Source organism: Neovison vison, chromosome 3, assembly GCF_020171115.1.
Source record: "Neovison vison isolate M4711 chromosome 3, ASM_NN_V1, whole genome shotgun sequence".
NCBI classification, from domain to species: domain Eukaryota; kingdom Metazoa; phylum Chordata; class Mammalia; order Carnivora; family Mustelidae; genus Neogale; species Neogale vison.
Genome location: NC_058093.1, coordinates 127,831,211 through 127,854,776, shown reverse-complemented (window position 1 = coordinate 127,854,776; position 23,566 = coordinate 127,831,211). Strand labels below are relative to the sequence as shown.

General features: G+C 55.3%; 3 protein-coding genes across 4 annotated transcripts in view; 2 read left to right on the top strand and 1 right to left on the bottom strand.

Moving 5' to 3' along the window:
- The window catches only part of DIPK1C (divergent protein kinase domain 1C), a 38,960-nt gene extending 37,631 nt beyond the window's left edge, over positions 1 to 1,329 (bottom strand). The window contains exons 1-2 of the mRNA XM_044244382.1: positions 1,324 to 1,329; positions 339 to 985 (exon numbers count right to left, since the gene is read on the bottom strand). Coding sequence (XP_044100317.1) covers positions 339 to 985; positions 1,324 to 1,329 — 653 coding nt within the window. The remainder of the gene's footprint in view (positions 1 to 338; positions 986 to 1,323) is intronic.
- On the top strand, positions 405 to 19,502 carry CNDP2 (carnosine dipeptidase 2). Of its 2 annotated transcripts, none has more exons than XM_044242805.1 (12): positions 405 to 446; positions 3,199 to 3,289; positions 4,378 to 4,521; positions 8,121 to 8,283; positions 10,396 to 10,484; positions 12,281 to 12,481; positions 13,491 to 13,575; positions 14,458 to 14,618; positions 16,507 to 16,671; positions 17,539 to 17,680; positions 17,886 to 18,033; positions 18,979 to 19,502. In XM_044242805.1, exons 2-12 carry the CDS (start codon positions 3,230 to 3,232, stop codon positions 19,040 to 19,042), a joined length of 1,422 nt encoding a protein of 473 aa, XP_044098740.1. In that variant the 5' UTR covers positions 405 to 446; positions 3,199 to 3,229; the 3' UTR covers positions 19,043 to 19,502. The 2 variants fall into 2 exon arrangements, with proteins under 2 accessions (XP_044098740.1, XP_044098741.1); XM_044242806.1 differs by lacking the exon at positions 405 to 446 and adding an exon at positions 1,774 to 2,194.
- Positions 19,503 to 22,280: 2,778 nt separating this feature from the next.
- Positions 22,281 to 23,566, top strand: part of CNDP1 (carnosine dipeptidase 1) — a 32,642-nt gene continuing 31,356 nt past the window's right edge. Inside the window, exon 1 of the mRNA XM_044242804.1 lies at positions 22,281 to 22,298. The gene's annotated coding sequence lies outside the window, so the exon portion shown is untranslated. The remainder of the gene's footprint in view (positions 22,299 to 23,566) is intronic.

The following is a 23,566-nucleotide window of genomic DNA, read 5'->3' as shown; positions in this document are numbered from 1 at the left end:
CAGCCCGAGAGGCCCGAGGGTGGGGCGTGGACACCCTCCTGGGACCGCAGGACCTCACGGTCCCCGGAACGGAACCCCGCCCGGCAGAACCAGACGAGAAGGAGGAAGCGGGCCGGGAGGTGGGGGTGCGGGGGGGTTCCGGCCTGGGTGGGGCTCGGGCCTGGGAAACCTGCCCTCCGCCGGACTCGGGAGCTACGGGACAGGGCGGGGCGGGGAGTCGCCGGCTCTCCAACAAGCCCGGTGATTGGTGAATGGGGCGGGGCGGGGCGACGTGGGGCGGGGCGAGGCCCATTCTGCAGACGAGGCCTGGGATTGGTGGGCAGGGCGGGACGCCCCGCCAGCCCTCCGAGCGAGGCCGGGGATTGGTGGGCGGGTCGGCGGGAGGCGGGCCCGCGCCAGGGGCGTGACCGGGCACGTGGTGCGGAACCGGCGCGGCGGCCGCTGCGGTGAGGGGCTTCCGCGGGCAGAGTCGGGCTGCACTGGGCGAGCTCGGGTGGGGGCGGGCGGGTCTCGGGGGACGGCCGGAGTCGCGCCTCGGCTTGTGGGAGCGGGGCCGCGGCCTGGCCCGCCGCCCGTTCCGCGTGGCCAGCAGGGACGGGAAGGGCGGGCGTCCCGGTCGGGAGAAGGCCTTCCCGGGGTCCGGGGCGCTGCGGGCTGCCAGCGCGGGGAGGGCGCGCAGAGGCGTCAGCTGCTGGCCCCTGACGAGCCCCGCGGGGTACCGGAGCCCCTCCGCGCCCGGCGGAGGCCCGGGGTCAGGGGTCGCTGGGGCCCGCCGGCGTCTGAGGCCGGGAGGTTGCAGCGTTCGGGCCGGGGGCGGCTCGCTCCGTCGTGTCCTCTGCGGCTTTCTCGTCTGGACGATGGAGCTGGTCCTATCCCCGGGCGGGGCCCCTGCCAGCCGCCCCCTGGGTGGGGACGGTCCTCCTCGCGCCGACGCGGTGTCGCCAGCTGCCCCTCCCGTGTGCAGGGACGAGTGGCGAAGGAGAGTCTGTTCGCATGTTTGGGATCAGGCCCCCGAGTGGGCGCGTGGGAGGTTCCTGCCCCGGTTTCACTGGCTTCTGTGGGCCCAAAGCCAGGATTCGTGCGTCTCTTTACTCCACGATGTGCCCTGAATTCCCGAGGGACAAGGACGGGGACGCTCAGAGCAAAGTCAGTCGTAGGCATCGCTAGAGGGGCCCGGGTGCTGCCGGTCTCATTTGGCCTTGCCTCTCCCTGGCCTCATCATTTACGTAATGTCACCCCCGCCCCCAGGACATTTCAGAGCTCCTGGCATTTATTTTGGAAGCATAATGTGTGCTCTTGTTCACTCCCGCGCATCGCTTTTACCTTCATCGGTGGGATTCCCCGGGGGAGGGGGTGGGGGGGCAATGAAAGTGGCCCCAGGTCGTGGGCTGGGGACTGGATGGGGAGGAGTGGCAGGTTGGGACAGGAATAACCCAGACTTGAGTGGGAGGGCGACACTGGCCCTGGCTTGACCTCCTTTGACTAGGTTACTAATTCCGAGAAGGAGTTACTTTTTAGCCAGGCCTGGGGACTTGGCATGGAGAGCTGAGCAGGCTGGGCTCTGTTTAGTCTTTGGGAAAAGTGCAGCTTGGATAGTTATATATTGGGGTGAACCAATGGAAGGCCATTGGTTAATTTTTCTTTTCTTTTCTTTTTTTTTTAAAGATTGTGTGTGTCAAAGAGAGAGCACAATCAGGGGAAGTGGCAGGCAGAGGGAGAAGCAGGCTCCCCACTGAGCAAGGAGCCCAGTGTGGGACTTGATCCCAGCATCCTGGGATGCTGACCTGAGCGGAAGGCAGATGCCTCATGGACTAAGGCACCCAGGCGTCCTGCCGTTGGTTAATTTGGGTGCACTAATGAGAGTGTGCTCAGTGAGCTTGGGATTTGGGCTATATCATGACCAGGGACCTGCAGGAAAAGTGCCCAGCATAGCGAATTGTCATAGATAGCTTCTTTGTTTGCATTATCGGTGACAGATGAAAATTTGACTTACTAGTGCTCATGAAATGCCTCTCCGGCATTGTGGACTGTCTTGTCTTTCAGATAAAAGCCTCAGCTGAAGCAGGCTAGGCTGACTAGGAGCTTTGTAAATATTTTATGCTCAGTGGTTGTGGTTTGGAGAGGAGGAAGGAGGCTCTGAGAACTGGGGGGTTTGCCCTGCCCTTACCGAAGTCCTGCTGCGCACAGATTGAGGGTAACTTCCTGAATCCGCTCAACAGCTGCCAGGCCTGATGTCACTATACAGTCACTCCTCTGCTGAGCAATCACTTTGGAATCCCATACCCAGAAAAAAGTACTCTGTGTCTACAGTGTGTCCATCTCCAGGCCTTAGAACTACCTAGATATTGTGGGATCTTGGGACTACAGCTGCATTTCTGACATCCTTGGTATCACTGTGGTCTGGCCGAGCTCTTCCTATGGCTGCTTCGGGCCAGCCTTGCCACTTGATGGAATTTGAAATGTCAGTCAGAGGGTGGAGACAGTTTTGGAAGTCCCCAAACCAGGATCCTTTTTGTTTCCTATACATTCCCATTTTAAAGATGACTAGTGAGATGATTTCCTTTCCCCTGTATTTGCAAGGTGGAGCAGAGTGTGTTGGGTCCCACACAGGATAGCAAATGCACCCTGGGGGGAGGCTGTGCTTTCCACAGAGGTTCCTTTATCTTAATCAGGCTGTTGTGGGGGTGTCACATGTTGCCTTTGACCATTGGGCTCAGATTATCAACTTTTAAAACAATTTATCTACCTCTCCTTGGGTTTTGTTTGCTGTGTTGTGGATTTGTGACAGTAGCAGAATGTGACACTTTTGCTGGCATCCTTGGAGTGATTATTTCCTCTGTGGTAATAGTAAATGGGAAGTTTTCTGTGTGATTTCCAAAAAATTTGAGTGCTGGTAAGTCAGTGTTACCAGGAACTACCTGCTTCTAATTTACATCAGATGTGGTCTTTAGCTCAGACCCTTTCTTTGGTTATGTGTCATTTTGACACAGAATTTTGTGCATATTTTCCTTCTGAGAAAGGAGAAGGAGATCACTGTGAAACCCTAACTACTTCTCTAAGCTTCTCTGCTCACTTCCTGGAGTCCTCGTGATGGCCTTGAGGGCGGGGCAGCTCTTTATCAGTTTAAATTGGAGACTCCGGACTGCTGCTCAGTCAGGCCATCCACTGGCAGTACTGACGGGTGGTTTTTCCTTCCAGGAGCCTTCAAGGTGTGTGATCTGGTTGAAAGATGTCTGCCCTCACTACCCTGTTTAAATATGTCGATCAAAATCAGGATCGCTACATTAAGGTAAGGGAATGTTTATTGTAGTAAACGTTAAAATTAGGTTTAATCCAGCAGGGGTCAGAGGAACTTTCAAGAAACTAGTAGGAGCTGTGCCATTTAAATTAAATATTAAAAAATACTCTCTAGACAGAGTGAGACAAATACTGCATGATCTCACATATATGTGGAATCTTGAAAAGTTGAAGGTTCGGAAGCAGGAAGTAGAATAGTGGCGACTGGGGCCTGGCGGAAAGGGGGAGAGGTCAGTCAAAGGGTGGGGGCTTCAGTTATGAGTAGGTTCCAGGGATTGACTGGAATAGCCTGGTGACTGTAGTTAATAGTCCTGTGTTACACACTTAGAGTTTGCTGAGAGAGGGGCTCTTACAGCTCTCTCCCCACAAAAGAAATGGTAACCAGAAAGTGTATGTGTATTAGCTAGAGTCTTCTCCTTGGCCTCATTGTAATAGTATGCCAGTTACACTTTCAGCTTTTGAGAAAAAATATATTTTTCCAAAAATAGTAGAGCTAATGAGAGATTTTTATTTAATCTGCATGTACAATTTCATGTGATACATAGAGACTAAAGAAATTTAACTTCCTTTTTGCATTTCATCTGTTTTAAATGATTTGGTAATGTTGTAAATTAAAATCTGTTTCTTGACATTAGAGAACTGTGCTTTAAAGTTATTCTCGGAAGACATTTCAGATGAAATCTTGACTCTCAGTCTAACAATTATACTGTAAAGAACTTGGCCATAGTGAACATGAATAACAAACTAACGTAGACTGTGAAAATTTGGGGTATTTTCTCTATGTTGTAGTTGTAATTTTGTTAGATTCAGACTTATTTATGGAACTTTGTACATTTCACATTCATCTCATGCTTAATGGTTAAAAACACACAATCTGACATTTTTCTGTTATGCTGTAGCTCTTGATACAGCCAGGTTTTTTAAAATGTTAAACAAAAAACAAATGTGATCGCTCTTTTCTTTGACATCTAGCCATCATGTTAAAAATGGAGTGGTTGCAGGCAGCAAATTTGTGAATACTGTTCCTTCCTTAAAGGAACACCTTTCCAGAATCCCTTTTTGCTTATTTTCCACAAACAGAAACTCGCAGAATGGGTAGCCATCCAGAGTGTATCTGCGTGGCCCGAGAAGAGAGGCGAAATCAGGAAGATGCTGGAAGTTGCTGCTGCAGAGATCAAACAGTTGGGTGGCTCAGTGGAATTGGTAGATATTGGAAAGCAGAAGGTATGGCTCTAGTGCTCTGGGAATTACAGAACCACAATTAGCAGATCTACCTAAGGACCCAGCACATTCTTTTTTTTTTTCCTTTTTATTTTATTTTTTTCCTTTTTATTTATTTGAGAGAGAGAGAGGACACATGTGAGCTGGGGAAGGGGCAGAGGGAGAGGGAGAGACAATCTCAAGCAGACTCCATTTTGAATGCAGAGCCCAACATGGGGCTCGATCTCACAACCCTGAGATCATGCCCGGAGCTAAAATTAAGAGTTGGACGCTCAGTCAGCTGGGCCACCCAGGCAGGTAGGACTCAGCATGTTCTTAAACCATCTTTTGCTTCAGATAATCTGCTTGTCTTTAAAACAAATAAAAAAGTCTTGATTGGGATACTAAACTGTATAATTTTCTCAGCTGGATGGGGGCAAAGCTTTTGTAATATTCAGCGTTTTTCTTCAAGTGTTGAGGTTACTCAGAAGTAAGTTAATGTCAGGGCACCTGGGTGGCTCAGTGAGTTAAGCGTCTGACTTTGACTCAGCTCAGTTCTTGATCTCCGGGTTGTGAGTTCAAGCCCCTAGTTGGGTTCCATGCTGGGCGTGGAGCCTACTTTAGAAAAAAAAAAAGTAGAAGAAGTAATGTCATGGTCACTCTTTGAAAATTACTGAGATTGCCCCCTAGAAAGCCATGTGCATTCAAACTAGGAAGTTGTACACTGTCCGTGTAGGTGTAAAAGGGATAAAGACCCCCAGTCACTGTGCTGTGCTCCCTGTATCCCCGCGGGTAGAAACAACACTTCTATATGAGTTCGTTCCTGAAAAAAAGCTACTGGGCCTGGGGGCCCAGCTGCATTTTACTGTAGAATTCTGACTGGTGACATTGGTTCATTTTCTTCCTGACATGAATGAACCATCTCACTAATGGTATATTATTTCACTTTTTTAGTTTCAGATGATTTTAAGTCCTACACCAATGGCATGTGTCATGTCATGTATTTTCCAAGTTTGTAATATTCTTTTACATTACAGTGGGTGACAGGGTTTGGCTTATCTCGATTCTCTTGCCTGGTGGCCAAAGTGTCCGCTGGTATTATAGTCTTAGGGTTTTATGTGTGGACATTCAGTGTCATGTGGTCTTTTCATAAAGAGAAGAACCCAGAGGCCCAGGTGGGCTTTGTCTCCACTGGGCACCCACAGTCAGTTGATGGTGAAGGAGATTCAAACATGGGTCTCCTGATTCCCACTCAGTATTGTATGTATGAGATTTCATTTGGCCAGAAATGTAATAATTGACCTAAGATACACTGTATCTTCCTGACACTTTTCCCCACTTGGTATTTTCTTGAGAAGCATAATTGATTTGCTCCCCTTCCCTTTTTTCCTAATATAGTAAGAAAACAACAAAACAAAAATCTAGCTGGCAAACAACTTACAAGAGTTGTTTCATTACAGTAGATTTATTATTCTATGTAACACTGGCATTGCAGTGCATTTCTTCAGAAAGAGCCTTCCACAAAAGATAAATGACCGCAGCCCTCCCGAATTATGTAAGACCTGTTCTTATCAAGGAATTGACTGATTTCATCACCGTTAGAAAAGTTCTGCAGAGATCCTTGGAGTGTAAGGTGGCAGCCTTTGGAGCTTCTTCTGCTGTCCCTTCATGTCACAGCAGTGATCCGTACTTTAGGAAGCCGTGGTGACGTGGGGCAGGTGTGGAGGCGGAGTTGGGTGTTATCACGGGTACGTGGGGAAGCCGGGGCGTCCTCGGGCTTCCGGGGGAACAGTGACATTTGGAGCTCGGGTCTCAGTGATGGACCTCAGAGCCTGGGCCCCTGGTGGGCAAGGATTGAAGGTGGGCATGGACGGTGGGGAAGGCTGCTGGCAGGCTCTTTGGTATTGGGCCCACTGCCTAGGCTGCTGCAGGGAACGTCAAGTCGGGCCTGTCTGCTGCCTAGCTGCTGCCCAGGCAGGAGGATGGAAAGGGCGCGTGGCCAGGACATGTGGGGGATCTGGTCAGTGGTCCTGCCTGACCTCCAGACAGAAGTGCTGAGGAAATGGGACAGTCGTGGCTTGTGAGCAAGCAGTGAGGTGAGGGAAGAAGTGAACCAAGTGTACAGGATGGACTCAGCCCCGTTGGGCGCCAGGGCCGTGAGTGCAGGGCTGGGAACTGGAGCAGGGAGGTGGCCGCGGGGATGGGGCAGAAGCGGGGAGATGTGTGGAATCCTTGTCGAAGACATTTGTCCAGACAGGTCCTCCAGGAGAGTGGTACCGTTACGTGGTAGCCCGTAAGCATGTGACTCTCTTTCTAGCCAGACTTCCTTCTTCCCTGTTGCAAGTAGTTAGAGATGCCCGGGCAGAGATTTGCAATTTGCAGTGTGAATTTCAGCACAAATTTATCTGTGGGCCCAATTGGCATCTCAGAAAAACGGTCAAGTGTTTCAGTATTTTAGCTATATTGAGTAGAAATTTATTTAGAGAAAATCAGTCATTTAAAAATCGTGATTCTCCTGAGGCCAGTGGCAGGCCAGTGTTAGCCACAGTACCACATGTCACGTGTGACCAGGGTCGTGAGTCTAAGGAACTATTCTTTACCCCTCAAGGCCGGGGCTGTCCTTTGGGAAGCAGTGCACAAACCCAGCTCTGGGAGTGCTTCACCTGGGGTGGGGGGGCGGCTTCAGTCAGTCTAAGGGTTGCATCGGTGCTGTGGCTTACCAAGAGTTACTGAGGTGAGTGTGTCCAAGTGCAGTTCACTGGAAAGACAGATCCTGCAAGAATCCTGGCGGCCTGCACGCTACCTAGAGCACCTATCCACTTAGTGCTCTGATACCCTGATACCCCACCCCCCCGCCTCCCGCACCCCTGATCTTAGGGGCATATGGGAGACTGGTTCAGCGTGAGGAGGGAGCTCCTGGCTCTCACTGCTGGTTTTACTGTGGCTTGCTACAAATTCTGTTCTCTTCTGTCCCGGTCTGCATCCTTTTCTGTGCACAGTTGTGATCCACATGCAGAATTTCAAATGTGTAGCTCCTGCTTTAAGAAGATGGTAGTAGGGGCACCTGGGTGGTTCAGTGGGTTAAGCCGCTGCCTTCAGCTCAGGTCATGATCTCGGGGTCCTGGGATCAAGTCCCGCATCGGGCTCTCTGCTCAGTGGGGAACCTGCTTCCCTTTCTCTCTCTCTCTCTCTCTGTCTGCCTCTCCATCTGCTTGTGATCTCTGTCTGTCAAATAAATAAATAAAATCTTAAAAAAAAAACAAAAAAGAAGATGGTAGTAGTTTTCATCCATTATTTAAAAAATATTGAGCAAAGTTGTACCCCAAACTTAAGTCTTCATAATATGCTTTCTTAATGTAAAAGTTAAAAAAAAAATCAGCTTTTAAAAAATTTACCAAACTGCCTACAGTTGGTGAACATTATACAGTCTAAGTGCTCTGGATTATGGGGAAGGAATGTCTTGTCCATTACTGATGCAGCAGAGCACTGTGTTCTTGAACTCTACGATATAGGCTGATTGATAAGAACACATAAAATGGTCCAGATACTTTAATAATATCTACTATAAGCACCCAGTTTTTTAAACAAAGCCTGTCCTCGATTGCTTCCTTCTCGACTCTTAGCTCCCTGACGGCTCGGAGATTCCGCTCCCTCCCATTTTATTGGGCAAGCTGGGCTCCAACCCGCAGAAGAAAACCGTGTGTATTTACGGACACCTGGATGTGCAGCCAGCAGCCCTGGAGGACGGCTGGGACAGCGAGCCCTTCACCTTGGTGGAGCGCGACGGTAAGCGATCCTTTCCTCTGGAGAAGCCTTCCTGCTCTTCTACCTGAGGGGGTGCACTGTCTGGGGACGTAACGATCACTCGGGAAACGTCCTCGAGCCCTGGCTGGGCCGCACACCCATGGGCACTTGAGACTGTCTGTCTAGAACCCACTCCGGGCTGCCTTCCCTTCTTCCTGACCCCTCTGGCATGGAGCCTCTTCCTGCCTTCATTCCTGAATCTCCACGTCTCTGTACCTGACTGTCTTTGGCCAGATGAGGAAGCCCCTTCACTTGTGTGTCGCCCCCTTGGGCTAAGTCTGGACTGTCTGTAATCCAAGTCCTTATAACTGGATGCGCTGGGTTTCTGTCCAGACCTTTCCCTGGCTCAGGGTCATCTGTGTCCGTTACCGTGCACGGTCGAGGAAACTTGGCACTTGCAGCAACGTCACTGAGGGGATTCAGTTCCGCGCCACGGTCGGATCACAGCGTGGTCGCTGACTTCCCAGTAGGCCCCCGCTGAGCGTCAGCCCCGCACATCCACGGCTGGTCCCCTGCTCTCCGGCCTGCCCTTCCTCCTTGTTCCTGTCCCCCGCCTCCACACGGTCCCCCCACCTTCCTTGCGCCTCCACAAACCTAGAGGTCACCGTCGCCCACACTGTGCTCCTGTGGGCCCGCAGTCCCCGCGGGGCTCCTCCCCAGCTACCACACGCCCCTTACGGAGAGCCCTCCTGTTGCTTGTTGAAGTTGCGAGTCCTCCCCCCTCTTTTCCCTGCTACGTGAGGACCTCGGTGCCATGTGTCTCCCCCTGACACCTCTCAGGAGACTCAGCGGGGTTTCTCTGTCCCACATGTCTCTCCTCAGCACTGCTCTGGCCGCTGTGCCAGGTGGCCCCGGCTTCTGCACCAGCACTGCTCACCCACTGTCCTGGGAGGCCTCCCACTCCCTCCTTCCCAAATCTGACAGACAGGCACCTGCGTAGGGTCTCAGGCGTGGATGAAGCTGGGGTAACAGCGCGTCTCACAGCTAAGTTTCCCGGTGGTCAGCTGGCGGCACGCCGCCCTTCTCCTTGTCAGGGGGGCCTGGGAGGGAGGGAGCACGCGCCTCGGGCACCTCTGTCCCGCACAGTTTCGGAATGTTGGAGTAAGTGATTCAGTCAGTGCTTAACACAGGAGCAAGGATGCTTTTTAGGAGAATTCTGTAGCTTTTGTGAGAAGTGGGTTTAGTTTATAGAAAGAAATTCCCAAACTGGCGATGGCTGGAAGCATCCTGCTCTTTCACGGTGGTCTTGCTGCAACTGTCAAATACTAAAAACATGTTGGAAATGAGCAAGTCCAAGGCCTGGCTGTTACAGACCTGGCCAGAGAGGGACTGAGCCCTGAGCACGCCTTGGCCCGAGTGCTGTCCTTCCTCTGGCCTGGTCCCCCTCTGATGAGCTTATGCATCATAGGACAGGGTGGGGAGCAGGGTCTGGACTCAACGGCCCAGTGACCTTTGTGGTGGCCAGTGCCCACCAGCCTTTGTTAGGGGTCCCAGGAGTGGGTGTGCAGAGGGGGATCCTGAGACTAACGACATGGAGGGGAAGCAATAGCGAACGTGTCCTTTGGTTTTCAAAGGGATAACGTGGAGAAGTAAATAATGAATCTAGTCTTCTCCTTACCAAATTAGGTGTCACAACTGGGGATATGTGAGATTTCTAGTTCTCTCTTGATGGTGCATCATGGGTCCTACATATGACTAGGTTGCCTACCTTTATCTGCTACCAGCTGGCGGAGGAGGTAGATTGGAAGGAACGAGTCGGCTGCCCCTTGGAGCAGTCCCAGCAGTCTCCGGCCTGGGTCGGCAGGGACGGGAGCGCTGGCTGACTACGGTGTCTGCTGGCAGGAGGGGAGGGGAGCTGGGAGCAGCCACGGGCTTGCTCTTAGTGATTATGGGGAGTTCCCTGGCAGAGTCTCACAGTACTGGAAGAGCAGGACTCAGGACTCTGACAGAATGAAAACGGGGCTTCCGCTTGGAAGAGGGGGTCTCGGGCCAGCTGCCCTTGGGGGCGCTGACATGCTGTCAGCTGCGCACCAGCAACACGCTTTCTTGTCTTTTTCCTTGGATTGTAACTGGGCCTGCTGATTGCTGTTCCAGGCAGATTGTATGGGAGAGGCGCAACCGATGATAAGGGGCCAGTGGCCGGCTGGCTGAATGCCCTGGAAGCCTTCCAGAAGACAAATCAGGTACTTGAATCATAGCTAACTGCCTTGCTCCAGCAGAGCAGTATAAAGCAGGGCTGTGTGTTCCCAGAACAGCCCGTAAAGATCAAAGTTCCCCAGGATATGGGAAGGCAAGGTCCCCCAAAACTGGATCAGCACAGTGGGATCAGAGATAAGATTGTAGGTTTGTTCTCCAGCTTTAGGAATCGTAATTGTTTTATAGTTGCCCGGAGGTCATAGTACTGATGACTCAGCGGGACCCCAGCCAGCACCTGAAATTCGAGTTTTCAGCCACAGGCTCTGCCGCTGAGATGCCTCACCCGGAGGCTAAGCCGTGGGCCGTGTGGGAGTGGGCGGCCCCTAGCTTTCTCAGGGTGGTTTTTATCCTCCTGAAAAATTCTTTTTTTTTTTTTTAAGATTTATTTATTTATTTGTTAGAGCGCACGCACGGGCAAACAGAGTGGTAGGCAGAGGCAGAGGGAGAAGCAGGCTCCCTGCTGAGCAAGGAGCCGGATGTGGGACTCGATCCCACGACGCTGGGATCATGACCTGAGCCGAAGGCAGCCCCTTAACCAACTGAGCCACCCAGGCGTCCCTTCTGAAAGATTCTTATTTTTTAAGATACATTTCCTTAACTGAAATACATGTCCCTGTCTAAAGTTTGTAAAATAGAAAAGTAGGGAGGAACAGGGCGCCCAGACTTCTAGCTGTCAGAGACTTTGTATTTTGTTACTTACTGATCTTTTCAATTGTCTTTAACCTGCTCCTCACCATTGTGTAGACCATTTTTGCATCGTGCTTTATCTTGTACTGCGATAAAATAGGAATAACAAGACAAGCATTCTTGTCAAAGGGCGAGTGGTGGGTCTGGAGAGGGCCTGGGACTCTCTGGTCCACCGTGTCATTCTGCACAGGAGGGAGCACAGGCTCAGAACCTCCAGCTGACTGGTCTCAGAGACCGTGAAGGCTCCCCCTTCTCCAGGGCCCCCTGGGATCTGGGGGTGACCGAGAGGAGGGGGCTGTGTGCAGGGCGGAGCCTCCAGAGCCCTTTACTTATGCCCCTCCACGTGCTAGGTCCCAGGAAAGATTGTGCTCGGGAGGCAGAAGCAGGGGGCGACCTAGGTGGAGCAGAGGGCCGTCTGGGGGCAGTTCTGAACAAGGACCCCAGGGATTTGTGTCCACATGGGGGCTCTGCCACTTTGTAGCCTATGTGACCTTGGGCAAGTCCCCTCGCTTAGGTTCCCCTCCGTGCGCTCCTCTGTGGAAGGGCCACTTCTGCAGGCGCTGGGGAGTCTGGTAGACAGAGCAGGAGCCAAGCGGGGCGGTGCCTCGCACTTTGCATGGGCTCTGCTGGAGAAGAGCCTTCGGCGCATGGAAGGTGGTGGGTCACGGTGTGGAGCGCCCGGGCATGGGAGCAGGCGCCCTCTTGCTCTGGCGTGCGGGGGTGGTGGCTTGTCCCTGCCACACTGTGTTGTGGCCTGTGGTATGGAGAGAGTCACTCGGGCTTCCCTGGAGACTCCTGATGGGTGCTGGGGCGTGCAGCGGTCCCTGTGGGTAGGAAGTGTGGTCACACCGTGGTGTCCTTGGCAGGAGTCCGCAGTGCGGGTGTGGCTGCGGCCGGCTGCACGCCTGAGTCTGGACCGCCCAGCACGTGAGGGCTGAGGGTCACCACAGGGCGCACACAGCCCACCCGATGGGTCTGGAGGAAGTTGAGTGAGATTTGTGATTGTAGAGCGTCTGGTGACTTCCTGTGTGTGGTGCCTAAGAAGGAAAACCACGTGAGAACTGAAGGCCTCCCCACGCTTGTTTCCCTCCCGCAGGAAATCCCCGTCAACGTCCGGTTCTGTCTGGAAGGCATGGAGGAGTCGGGCTCCGAAGGCTTGGACGACCTGATTTTTTCCCGGAAAGACACGTTCTTCAAAGACGTGGACTACGTCTGCATCTCCGACAACTACTGGCTGGGGAAGAAGAAGCCCTGCATCACCTACGGGCTCAGGGGCATTTGCTACTTTTTCATCGAGGTATCGTGTTGAGTTCTTCGTGTTCTGTGGTGTCTCTTCCCCACCCGCGGTCTCCCTTGTCCTTCCGTAGTAGGAGGGGGCCCCGCGTGCGATGGAGAATCCCAGAGCCTTCTCCGTGGGCCGGGTCTTCGTGTGACCCCCCGCTCCGGATTGTGTCGCCGGAGTCCATTCCGTGCCACCTCGAGCTGCCGGTGTTTGGAGAATTGTCTTGGAGCCGTGGAGGAAAGACGAGCTGCTGTAGCCATTGAAGAGCTGACTTGAGCAAAGGCCGCAGGAAGACGCGCTGTTAAAGACTACGATGTTCACCTTTCAGCCCTTCGTTCTGCCTAGACCAGAGACCTCGAGGGGACCGGGTGGCTGTGCTTGACGCAGAAGCCGGGCTCAGGGGCAGCGCGGGAGGGCTGGGCTCGGGTGAGCCCGCGTCCCTTCCGCAGACGAGGCCGGGTCTAGCACACTGGGCGGATTGGTTCCTGTGAAGGAGTATTTGGAGGCTGAAAATGCCAGCGTCGTCGTCACTGCTGCCCTGAGCCCTTGGTCTCTCAAGACTACAAGAGTCTGACACAAGAGCCCAGGGGCTGTGGTCAGTCACTCCACTTTGCCATTTCACAGGTGTGGAGACTCAGGCCTGGCGAGGCCGCAAACCCGACGCTGGTCACGGGCTAGTGAGGGGGAGCAGAGGGCGGGTGCTGGCCTCAGGTCCTCAGGCTCACGGTCCTTACCGGCCGCCTTCCACGGTGCGCGTCCTCTTTCAGCAGAAGAGCGCAAGGTGTCTGAAGCCGCGTGCGTGCACCTGTGGTCAGCAGGCCTGCTTTCCCCGGTCCGCGTTCCCAAAAGAGGATTTCTTTCGTTGCTGCCGAAGTTTTGTAATTTAGGAAATGCCTTGCTTTGCTCCTCGAGGGAACAGATTTTGATTTTGAGGATTTGAGGATCTCGTGAATGGTCTCCGTTCACCGTGGCCAGGCTGAGTTCCCGCCGAGCGGCTGACGGAGGGCTCTCTGTGTCCGTCCAGGTGGAGTGCAGTGGCAAAGACCTGCATTCAGGCGTGTACGGGGGCTCGGTGCACGAGGCCATGACGGATCTCATCACGTTGATGGGTAAGCGCGGGTTCCACCACGGCCCGGTGACTTGGGGGAGAAGCTGGAGGGGCCTTGTTTCAGGCCGTCCTCAGCATTTGGCGCAGTCACATTCTCTGTGGACTGCTTTTGGCTCTTTCCCTTTTGCTGCTTCCTTCCGTTCACCGTTCCCTTTGAAAGGTGAAGATGCTTCGATTCTGCCTCTGTCTCCCTGGACCCCTCCGTGTGTCACTAAACCTTGCCTTACCTCAGGGACCCAACCCGGGCAGTCCCTGGCTCCGTCATCCCTGTCTGAGTGGGCCCGTAGGATCACAGGACACAGTTGTGGTTTCCATCCCTTGGAGGGCACCTGCCCCGGTCTGTTTGACATCCCAGCGCCCCAGCGAGGGCTCCCTCTGCTCTGCCCTGTGGGAGGGAGGCCCAGCCCCATCTTCCCGGCATCCTGCTGGTCCAGGCTGAGGAAACTTTGCCTCATCCCAGGATTAGCCTAAGCTCTGTCCCCTTCCCTCTTGGATAACGGCCACCATACGTGCAGCCTGTTGTTTCTAGCATGGGAGCCTATTCTGCTCTGTTCATCTCAGACTCCCTCGTTTGGGAGCCGCTAGTTTCTTATGCAATCTGGATTGAAAAAGAACTCTTGATCAGTGTAGTGGCTTTTACAGGAAGCCTGCCAGAGGCAATCTGCTTGGTCTGTCACCCACCCCTTCTGCATCTCTGTTACAGCGGGGAGACGCTACTGCTCCCCTGGCTGGGTCGTTTAGACATTTAACTGATTGTTCCTAGGCAGGGCTTGAGTGCTCTGCCTGGACCTGTAACAGCTGGGGTGGGGCCCCCCATCCCCCGTGGGACTGCTGCTGCGTTTCTGCCGCCCGCCCGGTGAGCACCCCTCCTCTGTCCTCCCAGGCTGTCTGGTGGACAAGAAAGGAAAGATCCTCATCCCCGGCATCAACGAGGCAGTGGCCCCCGTGACGGAGGAGGAGCTGGCACTCTACGACCAGATCGACTTTGACCTGGAGGAGTACGCCAGGGACGTGGGGACGGAGACTCTGCTGCACAGCTGCAAGGTGGGTGCCCCCCGCCCCAACCGCCTCCCACCAGGCCCTGTGCTGGAGACTCCCATGGGCAGGAGCCAGGGCTGCCGGCAGAGATCAGGCATCTGCGTATGTCCCCAAGTCCTCAGGTGGTCCTGACTCTGGAAAGCAGCACGTTACCAGGCTTGGAATTGGAAGGAGGAGGTTTTTAAAAATGCCACGTGGTGACTTTTGACAACTCAGGAGCTGGAGAACGTACACAGAGAACACACAGTAGCAGGCAGCTTCTGCCTGATTTGTGTTTGCAAAATGATGTTTTACCGCCGGGCACAGAGATGATTGAAGGTGTCCCCAACAGCCAAGGACCACATGGAAAGCATTGGCTCAAAGTAGTTACCTAACTATGAAGAAAAAGTTGCGCTGGGATTTTTCTCTTAATTAGTCTCGTTCTTGGCTTGTGTGGCCCGAGTGTGCGTTTACACCTGATGCAGCTGTTAGTAGAATTGCTGCTACAGGCCCTGGGGTACACGAGGGACATGGCCAGGCCCAGCCCGTGAGTTTCCTCTCGCCAGGAGACAGATGGGCAGAGAAGTGTGACAGAGTGTGGAGGCCACTCCAGGGCCAGGGGCGGCTGGTAGGAGTCAGCAGGGGTGAGCGCCAGGGCAGGGCACAGGGAGCACAGCTGGTCGTGGGGCGGACTGCCCTGGGCGACCTGGGGCTCGCACTGAAAAGGCCCGGTGTGCAGGCCCGTGGTGTCCCGAGGAGCGCGTGTGCCGTCCTGGGAGACGGCGGACGTGATGGGTTTGAGCCGAGGGAGGAGGTGGTGAGCCCTCCCTGGCGGGCAAGTGGCGGCAGAAGCGATGCGGGTCAGAGCGGGGACAGTGAGGCGGGAGAGCAGCTGGGCCGCTGCGGGGAGAGTCTGGAGCCGGGGGTGTGGCACGGGGTCTGGGGGCATCTGGAAGCAGGCCACACGGGGGAGGGTTGGGGGGCCCGACTGGAGCGGGAGTTTGCAGGTGGCGCGGGGCGCTGCTGGCAGGAGGGGCCTGAGGCCGGGAGAGAGTAGTCCAGGGCAAGGGTGCATCTGGGAAAGCTGGTTCCAGACTGACTCCTGGTGTTGTTCCTGCCTTGTCGCCTAGCAGTTGGCGCCTGTGTGTGAGGTGTTTGCCTTTCGGGCCACGTGTTTCCCTTCCCGCCTCACTGACCCTATCTGGTTCACAGATGGGGAGTCCACACATGAGGTGGCTGAGTCCCTGAGGAGCCCGGAGCCACGTCACCTTTCTCCTTGCCAGCCTGTCGTTCGGGTGGCCACGTGGCCTCTTCGGACTTGTCTTGCGCCACTGCTGGGGCACAGTGGGCGTGAGAGGCCCTGGTCTCAGGCACATGTATAGGAAATGAAGGCCTGCTCTGGGCCAGTCCCCTTGGCAGAGGGTGACGATGCTTTTGGTCCCTGGGCCCAGGGCTCCGTGGACGGTCCTGGCTCTGCGCCCGTAGGAACTACCCCTGCATTCCGTTCCCCCGGGGGGCGGGAAGCTCACAGATGGCCTGCGCCGTGCTGCCCTCTCTCTCCTGGTTCCTGGTGCCTGTGGCCCCGCAGGAGCTCTGATCTAGGCGGGCTCATGACTTGCCTTCAATTCTGCGGGGCTGGTGGGAACCCTGTGGCTCTCCTGGCCACCAGCAGGGAGGCCGGGAGACACCACACTTGAGGCTGTGGGAGTGTGACAGAGCCCTCGCGCTGTGCTGTGTCAAAGCAGGTTCCAGAGCACATTTGGGGCAGGCTCGTGTCTCAGCCCTCCTGGGTCGGTACTTGATGCCCATGATGGTGTGGACCCCAGGCCGCGGGCCGCCTGGTGGAATTTAGATGCCATTGCCGTCTCCTTCATAAGCAGTGTTGTCCCCTGACTCCTTTTCTTGTTTTCTGCAGAAAGACATCCTGATGCACCGATGGCGGTACCCGTCCCTCTCCCTTCATGGGATCGAAGGTGCCTTTTCTGGGTCAGGGGCCAAGACCGTGATTCCTAGGAAAGTGGTTGGCAAGTTCTCCATCAGGCTCGTGCCCAACATGACTCCAGAAGTCGTCAGCGAGCAGGCATGTGAGGGAGCCGGGACGTGGGCGGGGGCGGCTTCTCCACGGCGGACTCAGAGCACGAAGACTTTCAGGAGGGCACTGAACCCCAGACCCCCACTTCCCTACTTCTTGACTCCTCGCAACCCCATAATTGGCTGAATAAGCAGTTCAGAAACTGATCAGAGATAAAGGCCATATCAAAAGCATCACCTGTGACCTTTGTCACTGCTGAGACATGCTAAAACCTGACCCTTGACCTCATCGTAAGGCTTCCGGGCAGATACCAGCTTCGGGCCAAGTATGTTACAGGGAGAACCCACAGGAGCTGCATCTGGGCCAGTGTGAGGAGTGGACGGGCGTGATTCCAGAAGGGGAAAATCCCAGTGGAGGGCTGCCCACCCTGCCCTCATCTGAGATGTCCTGGAGATAGGGCATCAGAGACTTCCTTATTGCAAGGAAACTGAGGCCGAGCTTCTGTCATCAGATGTGCCCCAGTCCGTGCCGGGCTGCACTCCTGGTCTGCGGATGATAGTTAACGTAAAGCACATCAAGGGATGTTTTTTAAAGACTTGATTTAAGTATCATTCTGTGGGAACATCTGTAAAGGGTAGGTTGCTTGAATGAAAGTGTACCTTTTAGCTTCAAATTGTTGGGTTTTGTTTTTTGATAAAACCCCTGATTTTGTTACCACAGTGGTGCTCAGTATTGCGCAGCGGGAGGTGAGGAACGGCATCCATCCATCGTAGACTCTGACGCCTGGTGTAGACCGGTGTAGGCTTACTGTAGACTCATTGCGGGCCCCTCAACCCCCTCTAGACCCCTGCAGAGGGACCTCAGCACTGGCGCTGAGGCCGGACTACAGTGCGGTGTGTCTCATTTGTGACGCAGGTCACGAGCTACCTGACGAAGAAGTTTGCCGCCCTGCACAGCCCCAACAAGTTCAAGGTGTACATGGGCCATGGTGGGAAGCCCTGGGTGTCTGACTTCAACCACCCTCATTACATGGCTGGGAGAAGAGCCTTGAAGACAGGTGAGGCTTCTCCCGGGGATGCAGGCAAGGGCCCTGAGGAGAGCCCCCAGGGTGGGGCGCCGTGCCGGCTCCCACCTGGAGAGCCGAGGTGCCGTCCCCGAGCCACACCTGGGGTTCGGACTCCTGTCGCTGGGTAGCGAACAGTGCTGCGGGTCCCCAGCCTCGCCGCCTGGAAGCTCCCCGTGTCTTTTACTCTTCTCCCCAGTGTTTGGTGTCGAGCCCGACCTGACCAGGGAAGGTGGCAGCATTCCTGTGACTTTGACCTTTCAGGAGGCTACGGGGAAGAACGTCATGCTGCTGCCTGTGGGCTCAGCGGACGACGGAGCCCACTCCCAGAATGAGAAGCTCAACAGGTGAGGCTCTGGGTCCTGTGTCCTGCCCCTGCGGTCGTTTCCTCATGGCTGCCCGTGAGAAACCCAGGAGAGCCTGGGTGTGCGTCCTCCCTCCCCACCACCTCCCTCTCCTCCTTCTCCGCCCCCCCCTTTTCCCTTCCTTCTGCCTCCCTCCCCGCCTCCTCCTTCCCCACCTGGCTGGCTGCTTTGAGAGGAGAGCAGGAGGGGGCCGTCTTGTCTTCAGGCTAGCGAGCGCCTCCCCCTGAGCACCTCCAGGGGGAGGCGGCGACAGGCCCTGGGCAGGGGGTTCTTCACAGCAGGATTCAGCCAGTGCCGTGTTTGTCTCAGGACATCATCTAGGACTCCTAAAGAAATTCCGTGCTTCGCCTGTTTGGAAAGTCAGTGTCTTTGCTGGTCCCGAGCCCCCTCTCTGTGTTTCTGGCTGATGCGTACATGAGGCGGGCTCTTCAACCAACAGGGATGGAAGGTGTCCCTGAGTTAGCACTGTGAGGAGGAGGGTCCAGACAGGCAGGGAGGACCCGTGGGCGATACGAAGAGCCAGGAAGGACAGAGAACAGGAGCTGTGCAGGGGTCACGGGGGTACGCTTGTCACCGGCTAAGACAGAGGCCAAGGGAAGGGACAGAGACCTGCGTATCCAGGCACAGGGGAGGCCTCTTATCCAAACAAAGGGCGGGGCTGTGAGCAAAGTGAAGCTTTTCTTCTTAAGTACTGGGTACTGCGTGGGACCTGTGTCTTCTGTTAGACCACGACAAGGATGGGTCCCTAGTGGGGCAGGGGCAGGTAGACTGAACTCACACTTCAGAACCAGGTGGCCAAATTCTCAAGGCCACTTTAGCAAACTAAAGGCCAGCAAGCCAGGACAGTGGGACCCCTGGAAAGGACGCCAGGCGCACGCCTGGACCGCTGGACAGCAGCCGACATGACGGCCTGTTCTTCTCCATCAGGCTGAATTACATAGAAGGAACCAAAATGCTGGCTGCCTACCTGTACGAGGTGTCCCAGCTGTAGGAGCGGGAGCGCTGCCCCGTCCCCACCCGTCCCCGCCACTCAGGACCGTGCAGCTCAGCGCTCTCCTCGCCCTCTCGTCCGGCATATGGGGAGTGACCATGCCACGTTCCCGGAGGTGGGCAGCGTGAGGTCTACAGCGAACAGCCAGGATCCAGCACACAACTGAGGGCTGTGGCTGCCGGCCAGCTGGGCTGCACGGAGCCCTTGGTGCGGGCCGGCCCGTCCCTGCCTCCCGACTCGGATGCGTGCGCTGGGGAGATTTAGTCGGGGGCACCCGGCGCCTCCCGGGGCCGCCCCTTCTGACCCTTTGGCCTTGTGTGGGTTCTGTCCTGCTCGCACGACCTCAAGCCGGTACCGGTGTCTCCTGTCTTCTCGTTATGATGATTCCTCAAAACCTAAACTTAACTGGAAGGATTATTTGTTCTCAGTATGTGCTGCCAAATAAAAAAGTGGAAATGAAGTCTCTGGGAGAGTTCCTGCCCATCGGACTCACTGTGGGGTACCCTGTGCTTTGCAGGGGGCATTGGAGGGGCGGGGAGGGCCCGGCACCTGCCTTCTCTCGCCAGCGCACACAAGGAAAGGCAGAGCGGCGGTGCTTGTCCCTGGGTCCTCCTACCCAACACTGAGGCAGGATGGTGACGGGAAGTGGTTCTGAGAGCCCTGGGTTCTCTGCAGCGTGTTTGGAAGCCCCTGTCCCCTGCAGTCTCTTCAGCTTCCTCCCAGCCTCCCCATCCCTCCCCCGTCTGACACCACTCACTCACCGGGGACACTCGTGTGGCCTAGTCCTCTGAGCCACCAGGCTTGGGGTCTTTGCACCTCCACTCTGGTTCCTAATCAGGGCGTAGAGTCGTGCGGCGCGGACGAGACTGCACTCTTGCCACGAAGCACTGCCAAGGCTGCTTTGTGCCGGCGGTGGCCTCGGACGTGCAGAATCCAAAGCTCGCCCTGTGCCGCCACTCCCCTGCGGGCAGCTGGCCCCCGACCGAAATACAGCCGCCCGGTCTCCTGTAGAGGAAGCAGAACTCAGCAGGCCACGTCCTCGACCCAGAAGACGACGAGCTCAGGGGAGCCTTTCCCGCCTGAAGGAACTTGAGTGTCTCCACGTGCTGGAGGGAAATGCAAGTTTGTTCCGTCCTTGTCACTTTCAGGAACGGCGCCAGGAAGAGATGACAGGCATGTCAGAATCCCGAATTATGTGCATTAGTGAGGACACAGGCCACTGTGACTGAAGTCTCTGCGGCTGTGGCCGTTCACGTGTTGCTCCTTGTCAAGCCCGCGCGGGGAGGCTGGGCTCGCGCGGCAGCTCCTCTGTCCCCGGGGCCTGGTCTCCTCTGCTCTGTGTCGTCTCCTGCTCCACAGTGGCCGTTCCAGTTCCAGGGGCCCGCGCCGCATCTCAGCCTGTGCTCTCAGGCGCAATGCAGGCCAGGCCCAGTTCCCTCTGCGGCCTCTTACTCTCGGGAGGTCACGTGGCTGCTCCTAACCGCACGGCGGGGCCGGGGGGTGCGCGCAGGAAATGGGTCTGGCTTCCGTTGCCATCGCTCCTTGGGTCAGGGAAGACATACTGGGAATTGCACCGTGATTCTGCCATGACGCTCGTCCCAAGGCCATCAGAGAGAAAGACTGCATAGCCTCAGATAGGGAAGGACTCATGGAGAACGCTTGGTAAACTCACTCGGAGAAAACTGTAATGGTGTCATCCTCCAGCTTCAGGGAGCAGCTGCATGGGGTCAGGAGGCGAGCCTGATCACATGCTGTTCACACCTTCCTTTCTTTGTCTTTGCACCGTTTCCCGTCAACATGTGACAGTGGGCCAATTTGGGCTCTCAAGAGAGCCCAGTACAGTCTGTTCCTTTCAAGTTCATGGCCAGGTTCATAAATCACCTGTGTTTAGGAGAATCTGTTACTCTGTGGCCTAGGACAATGGCCCCTGTAGGAATGCTGCATAAAAAAATGGTTTGCAGAATTCCACTGGCCTCTTCTTTGAAATGGCCTTTGTGGAGAGGCGGCTTCAGTGCACACCTTGAACAGTCATTTCGGACGATGAAAAGTTCCTTGGAGAACGGGGTCATGGCCAAAGCCTACTCTAGATGGAATGGTGTGGACTTTGACCCAGGTGTAGTGGACACGGTCCTGTGGTCCCACCTGTGCATGTGGTAGAGATCAGGGATCAGCCCTGCCCACGATAACCCTTGGAGATCCGGATTCACAGTCTGGTGTGTTTGGAAAGATCTCTCTAGGCGATTTGGAAACAGCCCATTAGTGGTGAAACTGTGTCTTCCCCAGCCCCCAAGTGTATAACTTGAAGTCCTAACGCTCAGTATCTCAGAATGTGATCTTACTAGGATATAGGGTCCTTGCAGATGCAATTAATTATGACAAGGCCACACTGGAGTAGGGCCGGTCCTAATCCAACATGACTGATGTCCTCGCAGAAGGGGGACATTTGGACTCAGACGCACACACGGGGGGAGGGCATGTGAGGATGAAGGTGGAGATGGGGTGGTGTGTTCGCAGGGTGAGGAACGCCAACCGCCCGGCAGCTGGAAGAGGCCAGGAAGAGGTTCTCCCTCAGCCCGTAGAAGGCACCAATCCTCCCAACACCCTGATTTGGGGCTTCCAGGCTTCGGAACTGGGGGACAATAGATTTCTGTGGTTTAAGCCTCCCCCAGTCCGTGGCATGTCTGCCGCAGCCAGGCGGGCTAACGCGCGCCTAAATGCTGATCGAGCTCATGCGTAGCTTTTGTCACAAGGGCCCCCGGAGACAGAGCAGAGGCTCTACACCTGCCCCAGGTCATAGGCTGTGCTCCTGTTGCTTCTGTCTCATCTCTGCTGGCCTTGGGCACACACACCTTGCTTCCCCTCAAGGGCCACCCCTCCACGTGCGCTCCAAGAAGCACCTGTTGATGCATCCGGAGCTGCCCTGCTGGCCTTCAGTGACATCAGATGACTTCCAGGCCACTGCCTCATCCCATTATCTGTGCGTATGAGATGCATTGTCTCTTCCTGGGCCCGCACACTGAATGAGTGCCTCTGAAGCATCTTTGTTTTCCAAATGCGAATGGTCCACTGTAGCAGCCTTGTCTGCCTGACTGTCCCGGGTCAGGGGCGGGGGCACAGGCAAGCAGTGTGCCCAGAAATAGTGAATACAGCCGCTGAGGACCTGGATAAGACCGTCTCTTCCCCTTTCCTTTGAGGTCCAGGGAAATTGCTAGAGGCTTCAGACGCCAGCCCAATGGATCCCAAACTTGGAAGAGTGGTGAGTAGACCCTCTGATGACCAGAGTCCTGGGTCCGGAGCGCTAGACCTCATTTGCCTAAGGAGCCTGTGCGTGGCGCCAGTGCAGCAGGCGGGTCGGGCGGATGCCCACGGGGCCCTTGCGATGCGGCCCCCGAAATGTTCCTAGGTGCTCCCGGTCTCCCTGCGGGGAAGGGGTGTGTGGAAGGTTCTCCAGGGCTTCCGCAGCGCCTGGCATGCGGTTGTGCGGGGAGCGGTGGAGCCCTCCATGGGCGTGGATGAGGCCCAGCAGCTGCTCCGGTGGGGGGGAGCTGGGACACATGGCGGGCGCTTTTCTGTGCTCCTTTCTTTCCACCGAAAGCATGTTCCTACTGAGTGTTCCTAGCCCTTGAAGGCAGAAAGCAAGGTGCCACCTGTAGGGGAAGACGGTGGATGTGGAGAGCCCTGCGTGTGCCTTTCTCGCTAAGCCCCGAACTCTCCCCGCCGCCCTCACCGTCTGCGGGCCTAGTTTGGGGTGGGGGCCCAGGACTCTGCATTTTATGGGTGTCATTCAGTGATTTATCATGTATCCACAGATACGTGCGGCCATCACCACAGTTGATTTTAGGATGTTTTCATGAGCTCGTTAAAGAAGTCCTGTACCCTGAACAATGACTTCCCTATAATCTGGTCCCTGCCTCCAGCCCCGGGCAGCCCCACATCTGCTTGGATCTCTTTTAGGACTCCTGATAGTCCAGGCAGGCAGCTGTTCAACAGGAAGCACTTCTAAGGAAACAAAAATACAAATTTATGATTCCAGCAAACTCCAAATTCCGCTTTTGAGTGTAGAGGGCAATCAGGTGAGATTTTCCAGGATGCTGGCTTTGGAGCATCGTTAGCTGGTGGAGCGGTGGGTGTGATTCTGATGAATTCCTGCTTTGCAGTTGGGGTGACTCTGGTGACGGCTCCGGGTGTTCTGGTCAACTTCCTCTGTGGCCCCGCATAGCTGCAGGCAGGAAAAGGTGTCTGTGCACGCACCACTGCCGTGGATTCTCGAAGTTTGTATCAGGTTGTCTGTCTTCAGTTTGCAGGGCTTTGGGAGAAAGGGAAGTTTGAGTTCTTAGTGATTCCAAGTCAGAGGGCGGGTGAAAATTGGAAACATTAGTTTGGAGAGTTGTAGCTAGTTATTAGAGGGATAAGAATTGGGGACCCAGCCTGGTTTATAGTGGGTAACTGTGGATAGGGCGAGGGCCTGATGGTGGGTCTTCCACTGTTCTTCGCGGAAACACAATATTCTCTCCGCCATCACCT